This window comes from Microcebus murinus, chromosome 8 (genome assembly GCF_040939455.1).
Source record: "Microcebus murinus isolate Inina chromosome 8, M.murinus_Inina_mat1.0, whole genome shotgun sequence".
In the NCBI taxonomy this organism is placed as follows: Eukaryota; Metazoa; Chordata; class Mammalia; order Primates; family Cheirogaleidae; genus Microcebus; species Microcebus murinus.
Genome location: NC_134111.1, coordinates 54,936,827 through 54,951,451, shown reverse-complemented (window position 1 = coordinate 54,951,451; position 14,625 = coordinate 54,936,827). Strand labels below are relative to the sequence as shown.

At 38.3% G+C, this 14,625-nt stretch overlaps 1 protein-coding gene and 1 long non-coding RNA gene across 3 annotated transcripts in view; one reads left to right on the top strand and one right to left on the bottom strand.

Moving 5' to 3' along the window:
- Nucleotides 1-9,478, bottom strand: part of AGPS (alkylglycerone phosphate synthase) — a 116,605-nt gene extending 107,127 nt beyond the window's left edge. For both annotated transcript variants that reach the window (XM_012785878.2, XM_012785882.2), the window contains exon 1: nt 9,041-9,478. In XM_012785878.2, coding sequence (XP_012641332.1) covers nt 9,041-9,369 — 329 coding nt within the window. In that variant the 5' untranslated portion in view covers nt 9,370-9,478. The remainder of the gene's footprint in view (nt 1-9,040) is intronic.
- A 12-nt stretch (nt 9,479-9,490) lies between these two features.
- On the top strand, nt 9,491-13,383 carry LOC142872360 (uncharacterized). Its single transcript, XR_012920576.1, has 2 exons — nt 9,491-9,869; nt 13,146-13,383. It is a non-coding gene; the product is annotated as an uncharacterized LOC142872360 (long non-coding RNA).
- Nucleotides 13,384-14,625: the final 1,242 nt, after the last annotated feature.

Sequence of the window (14,625 nt, the reverse complement as noted above, 5' to 3'; positions counted from 1 at the left end):
AAATGATCTGTAGGATCAGTAGCTGCTCATTTTTCAGATAAAAAAACTGTGCTCAGAGAAGAACCCCTGGTCCTGCAGTTAAGCTAGACATGAGCTTCCAAAGGCTGATTCCCAGTCTTGTTATTCTTTCTCTTCAGAGTGCAAATATGTCACACGTTCAGGTAGCCAAAATGATTTAAAGGAACCCATTCTTTTTCCACATCAATATTTTTCAAAGCACTACTACGTGTTACTACAGGTTGACCATCCCTTATCCAAAATGCTTAGAACCAGAATTGTATTTTGAATTTTTTCAGATTTTGGAATATTTGTATATACATAATGAGATACCTTAGGGATAGGACTCAAGTCTAAACATGAAATTCATTTATGTTTCATATACACTTTATCACATAGCCTGAAGGTAATTTTATACAATATTTTTAATAATTTTGTGCATTTAAAAAGTGTGTGTACATTGAACCATCAGAAATTAAGGTGTCATTATCTCATGTCAGTTCTCAAAAAGTTTCAGATTTTGAAGCATTCTAGATTTTGGATTTTCAAACTAGGGATGCTCAACCTGGATTGCAGTCATTCTTCTGCACTTGACCTGAAGCAAAACATTTGAAAATCAAGGAACATGGTTGTCAGAAGCCAAATGCCCTCTACCTTCTACAGTGTAATGAATTCTGCCATTCAGAATAACCGCAAAACACTACAAACACTAAAATGAGGAATAATTGAAGAATCACCAACTTCCCGTAAGATTCAAGTAAAAGGATACAATTCTCAACTAACTCCAGAAGTCAATTAACCAGTACAATCTCTCAGACATACCAATTCTTAAAGCTAACTACAACAAATTTAACGTTTTCAAAATACAAGACCCACCCCATCTCCTCCCCAAACAAAAGTTGGCTTGATTTTACAGCATAAAAAATAAAACAAATGTTTTACACATTTACATATCTGACCACAGTACCAAGCAGTGAAAAAGCAAAGTGTTAGTTGGTGTAACAAAAGAAAATGGAGACATAAAATAGCATCACATAAACACAAGGTGGCAGTATTCTCCCATGATATACATGATGTACACATTCAATATTTTTACATTTCCCTGGACTGTATAATCTTTAAGTGAAATATTTAGATTTAGCCTTATTAAGACAATAAAGACTTCATTCCTTTATTCTTAAAATGGAAAATTTTTACTTTTAAGTCTCCGTTCACACACAGGTTAATTGTCAGATTACTATTTCTCTACTAGTAATAAATTGCAAGCATCCTGATATAAGCATAATTTCTACCATGACTATTTCTAATTATAGTATTTTTCACTAGAAAATAAGAAAAAGGAAAAAAATGATTTAGCCCACTTTCATTCTCGGTTAACAATTAAAAAGTTCAGCTATCTAATAACATTTTTTTTTAAAGTTTTTCTAATAAAATTCCAATAATCAAAATTTCTAATAAAGGATATTTTGCTATTCAGTTCAGATGATAACTAAACTTTTGCCTATATTTTCCAATTTAAACAATGAGAAAAAACAATAGTTTGATATGCATTTCATATTAAAACAAATAATAACTCAAACCAAAAGAAAACTATCATCTAAATGTTCATCAATAACAGAACAGGTAAACTGTGGTATACATCCACCCAACAGAATACTATTCAGCAATGAGGATGAACAAAATACAACTAGATACAACATCAATGAGTATAACAAACATAAAACTGACAGAAAAAAGCCAAACACAAAAAAGTACACACTGTATGATTCCATTCATATAAAGTTCAAACAGGCAAATCTAAACTATGGTGTTAGAAGCCAAGGTAGCCGTTAACCTGGTGGGAGAAGCCACTGGAATGAGCATGAAGGGGTCTTCTAGTGCTCTACTGGTAATGCTATTTCTTAATCTAAATGCAATAAAATGGATGTGTTCACTCTGCAAAAATTAAATTGTAAATTTATGATTTGTTCATTTGCTTTTGAAATAAATTATGTCATAGTTCAATAAAATTTAACAAAAAAGTATATGTAGAGAAGTATTTTATAACTATTCAAATAAGGTTTTAATCCATGTACCACTTCCAAATTATCTCAAAACCATCAAGCTAGTAAATGTTATTACACTTTGGGAAACACTAACATATCAAAGAAATAGAAGGGAAGGGCATGATCCTGAAATAGCAACAATTCCAACGTGTAGCTAGAATAAGTTGGAAATAAGAAATAGGCCTTAAAAGGCTGATTAGGACAGATCCTACTTAACACTCCTACCAAGGAAATTATGTAATGTATTCATAGGCAATGGGATAGACAACACATGCTAATGAGGCAGGTGAAAGACTGTCCAGCTACATCAACTTTCAGTCCTTTCCCCTGGTTGCTCCAAAAGAGTTCAAGCAATACCTCTGTTCTCTGCATTTTACTTTCCAATGTGGAAAAAATTCATTGGAGTCAGACTTCTGGCCTCTCCCTAATCCTCACATACTTGCTCTTTCTCAAGGGGGGAGTGATTTAGCTGGTGAGAGAATTCTGAGAGAAGGCACCAAGCACCTGGGGTCAGCCCTTTCTCTCTTTAGAATCTACCCACCAGAGTGGCTATTCTTTAGTATTTTGGTGGCATGTGTTAGGCTAACTGGAGCTGGCTCTGCAGAGGTGGACTTCTGTGGTACTGCCTGTAACAGAGTCTATCTAATTCAGGGTAAATATTATATAGTCCAGATCTAAGCCATGATCTCCAACCAGCTTTATCAGTAACAAAGCAGACATTTTTACCTCCAGCTGTCCATATCCTGTGTCTGAAATCAGATGTTGGGACAGGGATATGATGACATATTACCCCTCCAATTCAACAGAGAGTACTAATGGGTGGAGGGCAAATACTCCCTTATGCCAAAAGGATAGATCTACTCAGGATCCTCTGATTTAGTTTAAGGCTGAAATTAACATACTAACCTGATTAACAGCATAAGTTATCTTCTCAATAATAAGGAAATAAAACCAAAAGGAGTAATATTTGTTAGCACTTGCTTTTAAAGTGTTCCATAAAGTATGTCATCTGACATTTCTCTGCATCCTAAAAACAAGTCATTTAATTTATGTCTGGATATTTTTATTAAGTGACCGCAGAAGAGATGACTCTACAGTAACTTTTTGACATAAAGAAGTCTATTTGGAGAAAGTCTGGTCCATCTTAAAATGCATCCATAGAAGTATGATACCAAATAAGCATAGATAATAAGTCTTCAGGGTTTCTTATTCATTCACCATCCAAAGACAGAGTTAGCTTACAGCCAGGCAGTAAACCCTCCATGACCTCTTCTTTCTCCTCTGATCTTAGGTCTTTCACATTCCTCCTCTTCATTCCCTTTTATTCCCAACGCTGCCTTCTCTCACAAGTTAAATAGCAAAATTCACTCACAAAAGGAAGCAGCTAGCCTAACTTTTTAAACCATCCATTACATTTTCTTAAATTATAAATTTCATTTTGACAGGATCATATGTTTTATAATTTATTCAATAAGTACAACATAAACTAATGCCTTAACTGCATGACAAAGTATTTGATCACGATCTATTTAATCACAAAGGTTTGAAACTTGGCATGAAAAAGACAGCAACTTGATGAATAGTAAGTAGATAATTTTTCCCCAGGGAACAACATCAAGTATGGTAATCCAGCAGAGAGGAAGGAATATGGGCTCTGAAGGAAGAACAGGGTTGAAATGCCATCTCCTTCATTTCATAGTTATATGGCCTTAGACAAATCAACTTCTCTGAGACTCTCTTTCTTCACCTGTAACATATATACTATACAGTACCACCTAGTTTTCAGAGCTGTTATGAGAATTAAACGAGATGACATACATAAGCTTTAGTACAGTACTTTAGGACTTACTCAAATTTAAACTCCTATTACTGCTATCACTAGAATTCCTAACTAGGAACTCAAAGCAGGATAAATATTTCATTCAACATAACTACCAAAATAAGCCCAAAGATGTGAAGTCCAAAGTCAGGTCACTTGTGCAAATAACCTTTGCTACAGAAATGCATCAACTCCTACAGGATTCAGAATGCCCTCCTGGAAAACATTTAGAAGAGGTTAATTCAGCTTTTTTCCTTCTAGAAAATATCTACTAAAACTTCTAGTAGATGTTAAATAATACATTATTTTTTAATGGCATACATAAATGACATTCTAAGCAAGTAAATTAATTAGTGACATTCTTAACCAGGTATTCCTTTGACCTGAACCAGAAGAGTTTATAATCTCTGTAAAAACTGCCATACAGCAGTTCTAACTAATGCAAACCACAAGGAGTTCAGAGCCAAAGTTACAATTAGGAAAGTGGTTATTAGCAGTGTGAAGGACCAAAAGTCCGCTAAGGATATTTTTTCCTTGTCTTTTTCATAACATTACAACAGTTTTTAAAAAGTGAAAAAAACAATCCGAACCAAGGCATAAATATGTCACATACATAATTGCCATTTACTATGATTTTTAAGAATTTAAAATTGCATTCAGAAGCAAGGGTAAAAAGATATCATACATGGAATATCATGCACTTAAAGAAAAAAGAAGTCCAAAAGTAAACCAACACACTCAAAACTCTGCTCAGAAACTTCAAATAATGAGAATATATGTTCCTGTATTGAAATAATTAGAACCAACTCATAGAAGACCATGTGACAACTAAGCAACATGTTTTGGATGGTCAGCACTTTTATTTATTTTCTTTTTTTTTGAGACAGTCTTGCTCAGTCACCCCAGATAGAGTGCAGGGGCATCATCATAACCTGAAACTCTAGCTCTAGTGATCCTCCTGCCTCAGCCTCCCAAGTAGCTTGAGACTATGGGGCCATGCCACAATGGCCACCTAATTTTTCTATTTTTAATAGAGACAGGGTCTTGCTCTTTGCTCAGGCTGGTCTCTAAGTCCTGAGCTCAAGCAATCCTCCTGCCTCAGGTCAGCACTCTTTTTGTTGTTTTTTTTTATTTTTTGAGACACAGTCTCACTCTGTTGCCCCGGCTAGAGTGCCATGGCATCAGCCTAGCTCACAGCAACCTCAAACTCCTGGGCTCAAGCAATCCTCCTGCCCCAGCCTCCCAAGTAGCTGGGACTATAGGCACGTGTCACCACACCCAGCTAATTTTTTCTATTTTTAGTTGTTTGGCTAATTTCTTTCTATTTATAATAGAGACGGGGGTCTTGCTCTTGCTCAGGCTGGTCTCGAATTCCTGAGCTCAAGCAATCCTCCCGCTCGGCCTCCCAAAGTGCTAGGATTACAGGCATGAGCCACCATGCCCAGCCATCAGGTCAGCACTCTTAAATGTCATTCCTCAGAATTCTGTCATTCCTATTCTATTTTCATTCACTCTCCAAATTCTTATGGCATTAATTTAGATACATAATTTTAAAGTATCACCTAATGCAATACCTTCCAAAACTCTCAAACCCATAATTTCCTCCCTATTCTTATTGCCATCATCTTAGCTTAATCCTTAATTATTTCTCACATGCTACAACAGCCTTTCCCTAACTTATCTCCTTATGTGCATCCTTACACTTTTGTAATCCATTCCTAAAACTGCAGCTGAAGTGACTTCTCTCAAACTCAAACTCAATCTGACTGTGTCTCTTCCCAGTTCAATTCCTTCAGAGGTTCTTTATCACCTGCTTCATGTTTTATTGCATTTATCACCACCTAACATACTAATATTATTGTTTGTTCAGTGCCTCTGCTCCAGCTAGAATATAAGTTCCATAAGAATAGAGTTGTTGTTCACTGCTATATGTTGCATGAGTGACTAAATGAATGGACTGATGATTCATAGGCCAAAGGCCTCCATGGGCTGCCACTGCCCTCCTCTTTTCACTTTACTCCCACCTCTACCAATAACTGAATTGTCTAGTTACCTAAATAAAATGTTCACTTTCATGCCTCCTTGTTTTGCCATATGCCATTCCTTTTGCCTGGAATAAACTCTTCTCACCATCCAATCAACCTGCCAAACTATCATCCACATTTTAAAACCTTCTCCAGAAAGCTTCCCCTGGCTCCCTAGGTAGAGTATATCACTCTTTCTTTCCTCTGTGCTACATGTGTACCTGTAACTACAATGACTCTAACCAAACTGTACTGGAATGTGTCTCTCCCTTCCTAGATTGTGAATTCTTTGGGGCCAAGGACTATTTATTCATCCCTACCTCCAGTACGTAGGACAGTACCTGTCATAAATCAACTACCCTATAAATGTTAAGTAAATTAACATATGCATGACTAATCTGTAAGAGGAATGATACATGGAGTTTCAAGAAGTCACTACTCTAAACCCATTGATGATATTAAGTATAACAGCCATGAGATAAAACAATTACAACCAATGCCATCATCCAATGTAACAAAAGGAAAGGAGTAACACACAAATCAAAAAATGATTCCAAAATAACTGACACACAGTCATATTCACACTTTATTGGACATCCACTCTGATTATTTCTTGCTCCATCATTTGCCTTTGCTTTAGGCTTAGTTCTGTTGCTGGCAACCTGAAGCCCAGCTAAGCAGCAGGAAATAGAAAAGAGACCTGGGTTCTCCATGAATAATCTATCAAGTAGATTACTCTCTGAGGAAACTTTTGATATGTCATCTAATAAAGTTTTGTGTTCCCTTATACTTTGATTAAACTTCAACGTACTTGTACAGGACTAGATTTTACCACAAGCCATCTCAGCCAGAACCAAAGACCAGAGCTTCCCACCAGCTGTAACCTCTGTCATAAATAGGTAGCAGTCATGCCTGAACTATTGATGCCTTCAGTCCTTGCAACAGCCACCCAGGGCACCTTCAGTCATGGGAAGCCTCATCCATCACCTCAGTGTGCCTTACAAACATACTATTTTTTCTCTGAATTCAGTAGACCAAGACCACTAAATCCAACCATAAGGAAAACCTGCCCTCCCTACTTAGTTCTAAGAGTATAAACCTGAATGTAAACATACAATCACACACAAATGCTTACTAATAGACATAAATGTACATAAAGCCATTTAGAAAAGTTAAAAGTTCTAAAACCAACAACAGCTAATATAACATTAAGTGAAGCCAGAGGACAAGATGTGATCCTTGATTCCTCTTATGCCCCCAACCACTCAGTAACCAAGTTCTGAAAAATTTACCTCCTCATATTGTTTTAAATAGGTTGCCTACTCCCAATGTTATGCTTTAGTTCAGAATCCCAGCATTTCTCATTGGGATAGCATTCTCCTAATTAGTCTGTCTTTACACATAATAAAAATTGTAGCTATCATTTTTTGAGAGTTTATGTAACAGGTATTACACTAAGCAACTGACCATTTAACTTTATATTTTTCAATTTTTACAGCAACACTGACAAGTAGAAATTATTGTCCCCATTTTTATAAATGAGGGAACTGAAGCTCTGAGAGAAGTGACTTGCCCAAGATCATACAGCTGAAATTGTGTAGAAATTCAAACCCACATTTATATTCCTAATCATTATATTGCTAAACTGCTCGGCCTTCTTCAATTTGCTCCCAATGTGTGATCTTTCTAAAAGGTAAATCTAATTATGTTTTGCTCCACATAAAGTCCTGCAAACAAGACTCACCTCTCTAGCCTTGATCCCCAGTCATTCTCACCTTTTTCTGCCACATAACTTAGCTCCCAGCAGTTTCCTAATCTGTCTCTCACTTCCTCACCTATTAACATACTGTTTGACAAGAACACTTTTCCTTTTTGGCAGACTATTACCAACACAAACTTCAGTATTTACTCAAACAATCCTTACTCTGAGAAGCCTTTGCCCTAACACACACATACCCAAAACTAGGAAGTGACCAGGTGCTACAGTTACCAGCTAAGCTTCTTGATCGCACTATATAATAACTTTACCTAGTAGGCTATTAGTTCCCTAAGAGTAAATACTGCATTTTTAAATCTCTGTATTGCTAGTATAGTGTGTATGTTGTAGAGTAAGAACTCATGTACGTTGAATTAACAACTTACTTCATCAGAAGCAGCATAACCTAAGAACTTGGCCCTGAAGTCAATGTTGACAAGCTTTCAAATTCTAACCTGCTGCACACAGCATAGCTGCTAAGCATGCAGCAGATGCTTTTATAAAAATTTCTTCACCTGTAAATGGGAGAAAACTTACACCTACTCCATAGCTTGGGAAGAAGTAAAAAATAAAGGATTTAGCACAATCTCTGGCACACTGTAAGTACCTATTAAACAGTAGCAACATCTTTCTTCATTCTCAGTGTATCCACGCTGACAACGCCACATCTATGAAAATAGCTTCTCTCAGTAGCTTTCATCAGAGATTAAGATGTCCTCGAAAAGTTGTAAGTCAAGATCTCTTATATCCCTCACCCACAGACTTTTAGCTTCTGGTTACACAGAGCTCAGTACCTATAGCACCCATACCCTATATCACTAACTAATGTTTGTAGTTTATTACATTTTACTTACTCAGTGGTTTCCTCCTTCAAGTCAAAGACCACGCCGGTAAGCAAACGGAAACTACCCACAGAAACCAATCAGCACCTATTTGCATGGCACCATCAGTTCCCTCCACACTAGGCTTTCACGAATTAAGAGAGATCCCTGTAATCATCTAGCACAAACTTAAATCTCAATCCGGAGGAACACAACAGAACCCCTGCTACCCATCCAAGCTCTCAAGCCCCAAAGTATTCATTCAAGATAGAGAATGAATGCCTGGCACTAAGAACCCAGGAAAAAGAATCCCTTTAAAACCTTTTCCAATGAGAGTTCTTCAGATCTGTTACCCTCAAATAGTGACCAAAATCCACCATATCATCCTGCCCCCTTTCCAGAGAGTGTTCAGGGTCTCGTACACTCCCTCTTGAAAGAGAGGTGGGTCCCTACTTCCAGGGACCAAGATGCCTTCTGCCCACCCGTGTCACCTCCTTTCCCACCTCGCCTGTGCCCCCCCGCAGCACAGGCCTTGCCTGTTCCCTTGCCACCAGCTCTTTCCACAGACCGCTACTCACCGCTTCTTGGGGATGGTTCCCGACTCCTGCGCGGCGGGTGTGGCCGTGGGTGCTGCCGTGGCCGCCGACGCGGCTCTCCGCGCTTTGCACTCATTGGTACTCAGAGCCTCCTGGGGCCGGCCCAGCAGATGGCCCGAGAGAACCCGCAGCCTCCGCCCGGCGCGGTCCGGGTCCCGATCCCGGTCCCGGTCCGCTACAGAGCCGGAGCCTGCGCCCGTCCCGCCCGCTGCAGCCGCCGCCGCCTCCGCCATGGCTTCCGCCTTGTGCCACCGCCCGGGACCGCTGGGCGGGGGTGAAAGGTCACTCAGAGCTGCGCCCGGCGCGACCATTCGCTGCGGCGCATCCCGGCAGCCACCGCGGCGACTGGGCGGCGGGTGCCATGCGCCAGGAGCTTCGTATTCTCTGCCCCCGCCCACCGCGCCCGCCTTCCCCGGTCATGCCTCGGGCTGTGCGCACCTGCCTAGCAGGTGAGTTTGAGCGGACCGCGGGTTTGCCCACACCGGGCTGGCTGGATCAGGAGCCAAACCACAAGCGCCCCTGAGCTGTGCTAGAATCCTGGGTGGTGTCCTTGGGTGTGGCCTGGGCCCCTGGAGGCGCTTTCCGGGGCAGATACCTTGGAGCAGGAGTGAGCGGTTCTACTGGACCGGAAAACCGACCCAGCACCGTGCTTTTCCTGAAAGAGACTCTAATGTACCACCTCTGCCCTCCCTTCCTGCAGAGCCACCTGAGTAACTCAAAACTGGCCCTCATTGTCTCTAACCATTAGAGCAAATAGCTCTATCATTTTCTCATCTTCGTGCCTGGCACTGTGCTTAATGCTAAATCTCAAGTAAGTAGTCTCCATTTTACAGATGAAAAATAGGAGGTTATTTAAGTTGTCCAAGAGCATGAGGGTAATAAATGCTAAAGCTAAGTTGCAACTTAGTTCTCTTTCCAGTCATTACTGGATTCTACGCCCTTCCTAACGGAAGCAGTTTTTTATTGCTACAGATAGAAATTACTCAACAACTGTTCTTAAGATCTGTCAGTCATTTACAAATTGACTTCATTTCTGGAAGATGGCACTTGTTGAAATTAAATGATCTCATAGGACAGCGCTTCAAAACTGTTTTCAGCCATTGTCTCGCTTATGAATTAGCTTAAACAAAAACTCCCACGTACACTGACCATTGTCATTCTCCATGTTTTTACTACCTTCACATTATGCCTTCCTAACAAAAAGAAAAATATTGGTAAAGGAATCCGAAGAACAGTTAGAGATTGACAGCTGATGTCTAGGGTCCTCCCAGTTTCTAAGACTGAGATTATGCCTTCACAGTGAAATTCCAAAGAGGCTCGGACTAGTTAAAAACTATCAATTAAGGGCTAGGCAAATTACTGTTGGAGGGCCAACTCTAGGCTGCAGCCTGCTTTTATACAGCCCTCAAGATGATAGTTTTTATATTTTAAAAGCCTTGTTTATAAAAGAAAAAAGAAAAGAATGTGCAACAGGGACCTTGTGTGATCCCACAATCCCTAAAATATATTATATGGCCTTTACAGGTCTAATGTCCTCTGAAATTCATATACAAAGAAATGCCAAGCCACGTTGAAAGCAATCCAAATGTCTAGCAGTAGAGAAGTGGCTAAATAAATTATATCAAGATGATAAAGTATTTTTGCAGCTATTAAAATAATTTAGAACTACTTTGGAAACATGGGAAATGCTTATGACTGTTAGATATAAAAATACCCATAATCTAAGCATTTTATACATATCTCTTTACTCAATCTTTGCAAAAACATAATGACACAGATTTTATTATCCTTATTTTGCAGATAAAGGCTTAAGGAGAGCAAGAGTCTTTTCTGAAATAACTATATGTTATCTCCAATACTGTATACTTCATGTTATTGTCTTTATTCCACCTTTAGAGTTTTGAGGACATTAACATTGTGTGTTAAAACTTACTTATATACACTTGGGGTTTCAAATTCTAAAGTTGAACTTCCTAAAACAAATTTTACTTTAGGTATAAATTGCAGTCCTAATTCTTACAGATTGAATTCTAGGAAGAATTTCAGAAATTGCTACCAGAGCTATCAGGACTTCATTCATGGATACAAGAACATTAAAAACATGAGACACATATAGCACTTTCCTAGGTATTTATAACTAAGAAAGAGAATCTTTAGTTGCTCTTATATAATTAAATATCAAAGCCTGTCAGCTACTAGTAATAATTTCTGACTTTTACATACATCGACCCTGTTTTGTTGTGCACCCTCATAACACAGCAGACTCTGTTCTGATTGGCATTTTCAGGTTTCAGCTGGTGACCAGAAAAGTGGCTGTCTGCTCTTGCACATTTGATAACAAAAGAGAGAGATCCTAGCCACCTTTCATTTACTTGACTTCATTGTCTATTGGAAGGGTTATCTCTTATTTTAAAATTGTAAAACCCACTGTGCCTTCCAATGTCACACAAATAATCCTACTGGTCTTTTTGTCTTGCACAATCTGAATAAAGCCACATGTCCTCTGACCTGATAAAATGATCTCTAGAAAAGATGGAAGTGGCTCAATACAGGAACTAATGAGCCAAAAATATTCCTCCATGCTGTCTCCTCAGTTCATCTGGGTATTATCTCTATTTTCTCATGTTTTATCTTCTGCTTTATCTTTAGGATCCAATCTCAGATATCACTGGTGAAATTGTTACAGAGAAAAATAATAACAACAGTGGTTTAGACTTATCAATTATAGAGTTGAGATTCATATAACCTTTGACACAGGAGATCATTTTCTTATTTTGCAAGGATATAATTTCTTGATTCTACCTGTGCTTCATTGAATGGGGCAGAAACTGAGTTCTTTTTACCCCTCCCTTTTATGCTTCCCTCTTGTCCACCAGTGGCATCACCATCACCTTGTTCTGTCAACTTCTGTATTATTTTCAGCCTCTTTTTCTATTGTCTCTTACATATACTACATCAGTGTACACTATCCTTTCTGTCTCTATTGTTTCCCTGAAAGTTTATTCTCTCACTTACCATGTATGACCTCAATTTGCTAATTAGCTTTTCATTTGCATATATCTGTTTCTCCCAACAAACCATAAACTCCATGAGGCAGAGTTCATATCCATCACGAGAATATGAGACTTATATGTAATTTATAAGTGACTTATAAATTTGAATTTGAGGGGAGAGAATGTAGCCACAGTCTTCATAGAAACTATTTCCCTATCTTCCCCCAATTGAAAATGCCTAGCTAATAATTGATATACAGAATTATTTCATAGAACAGTACTTTCCATGATGATGGAAATGTTCTATATCTGTACTAGCCAATACAGTCACTGCTAGTCACATGTGACTATGAGCACTTGAAATGTAGTTAGGATGGCTGAGAAACTAAATTTTTTAATTATATTTTTAATTAAACTTAAATGGCACATGTGGCTAATGGTGACTGTTTTTAATAGCATAGTTACAGAGTTCATAAGTATTGGTGCCTGAAGATTCAACCCTACCCTTTTCCTTTCCCTCACTACTGTTATAACCCACACTGGGGTATGGAGAAGAAAATTATGCAAGGAGAAATATTTGTCTCTTACATACTGACCTAGGACTATAAATGTATTTTACAAAAAAAAAAAAAATGCTGTAAATGATTAGGTGTGGTCACAATAATACAACTTCCAGTGCATTGTGGATCCAATCTCAGATATCACTTCAGTAGGCTTTTACAAACCATCTTGCAGATCTGACCATCAGAAGTAAAGTTCCTTATGGCATAATGTGCTGTTCAAAGAATAGTCTTGGTAAGAGAAAGGGTTGAAGCCCAATGAAGTTACCTCCCTTCTGATGAGGCACCTCCTTTCTAGCACAGGCTCTGTCAAGAAGTTAAGACATTCTAAGGGTTATTAATATTTGACTAATGCAAAAGAACTATTTAACGGTTCTGAGAGAATTCAGACAATGAGAAGGACTTGATTTGTATGCTAGATCTCTAGATCTTAAAAGATTGTTTAACAGCTATCCAGTCTAGCTCTAGAATCCCTGAACCCAACTCCCGTTTAGCTACTGCTTCTAGCTAACCATTGTACAATACTCTTCCTAGGGGAAGCCATTGGCTGTTTCTCATGAAGCAAAGAAAAGGGACAGGAGGAGAAAATGACTGAGTGCTCTAAGGAGAAAAGCCCTTCATGTCTGACAGTTCAGCAGCTGTAGTCTTCAAGCTTCTCACACCCTTTCCAGATGTTATTAGGAAAGCGTTGAAACATCAATTCACACATTTGCTTACAATCATGTAAAATTCATAGATTTCTTGCCAAAATACTATATAAATCACAATGTCCTCAGATTAGTTTTGGAATGAGTTGGGTCTGTTAATTTTTGCCTAAGCTCAATCTAACACTACCAGCATACTTAAAATGTAAATGTAGTTAACTTCTTGTCCAAATTGAGGTATGAATATGCTTCTTGCCGACTCTCAGAAGGCAAATTTATAAATCATGTACCAGTAGAAAAACTGCTGATTATATATATATATATTTCAAATATGTGTACAGTAATGAAAACATATAGACAATAAAAGCATTTGTTGGGAGCCTGTTATATACCTAATTCACTACTGGGTGCTATGAAATGCAAAAGTATTTAAGCAAATGCCTCATCTACATGGTATAATCAGGTTAGTTAGGAGTAAGGATGTAAGTGGGGAAAAAACTGTGTGATGCTATTGGTTGAAATAAGTGTGAGGGTGACCTTGGTAAAGGGTTTCCTATTACCTCTGTAAAAAAGAAGAACCTAAGCACAATACTTTGAAATTGATTTTATGCTGCCTAAGAGGAACAGATGTTTCACATGAAGACTGGTCTGTTGAGATTCTTATGATTCCCATAAAAATCAAATCCTCAGTGAATATCACTTTCAGGAGGCCATCACAACAAACCTATTCTTCGGAGTCTGGAGACACAGCTTTTGATAACCTGGGTCTCAGTGGCGAGCAGACCACATGCACAGAAAGAAGCAGTGAACCCATGATGTGTAGAATTTTGAGTGTAATGCCTTTATTTCCATTTATGGTGTCGCTACTAACTTGAGGCACAAAAGCATCTAAATAGGATAGATTAACTCCTGGAAACATGTACCAAATTTCTTTACTGTGCTGATTGTCATTACTCAGCTTCAGAGCTGCTGAGTGATCCCTAAATATAGGAATTCTTGCATCTTTATGCCATTTTTTGGTGAAATATAACAGAGAGAAAAGTGAACCAAAGCATAAATTATTTCAAATCAAGCACTCATGTAATTACCATGTAAGTCAAGAAATGGAACATTGCCAGAAACCCAGAAGTCCCCCTTATGCCCTCTCTCAGCCACTTCAACCTCCCTACCAACCAAAGGTAACACTGTCCTGAGTTTTATGATTAGCATTTCCTGTTTTTCTTTATGGTTTTACCAACTAACCATGCATCCTTTACCTATTTGTTTCTTTTGCATTTATATAAATGGAAGCTTATGGTATGCTCTTGTTTCTTTCACTTACCATTATCTTTATGAAATTCAATTATATTGTTGCATGTAGTTATGCATTT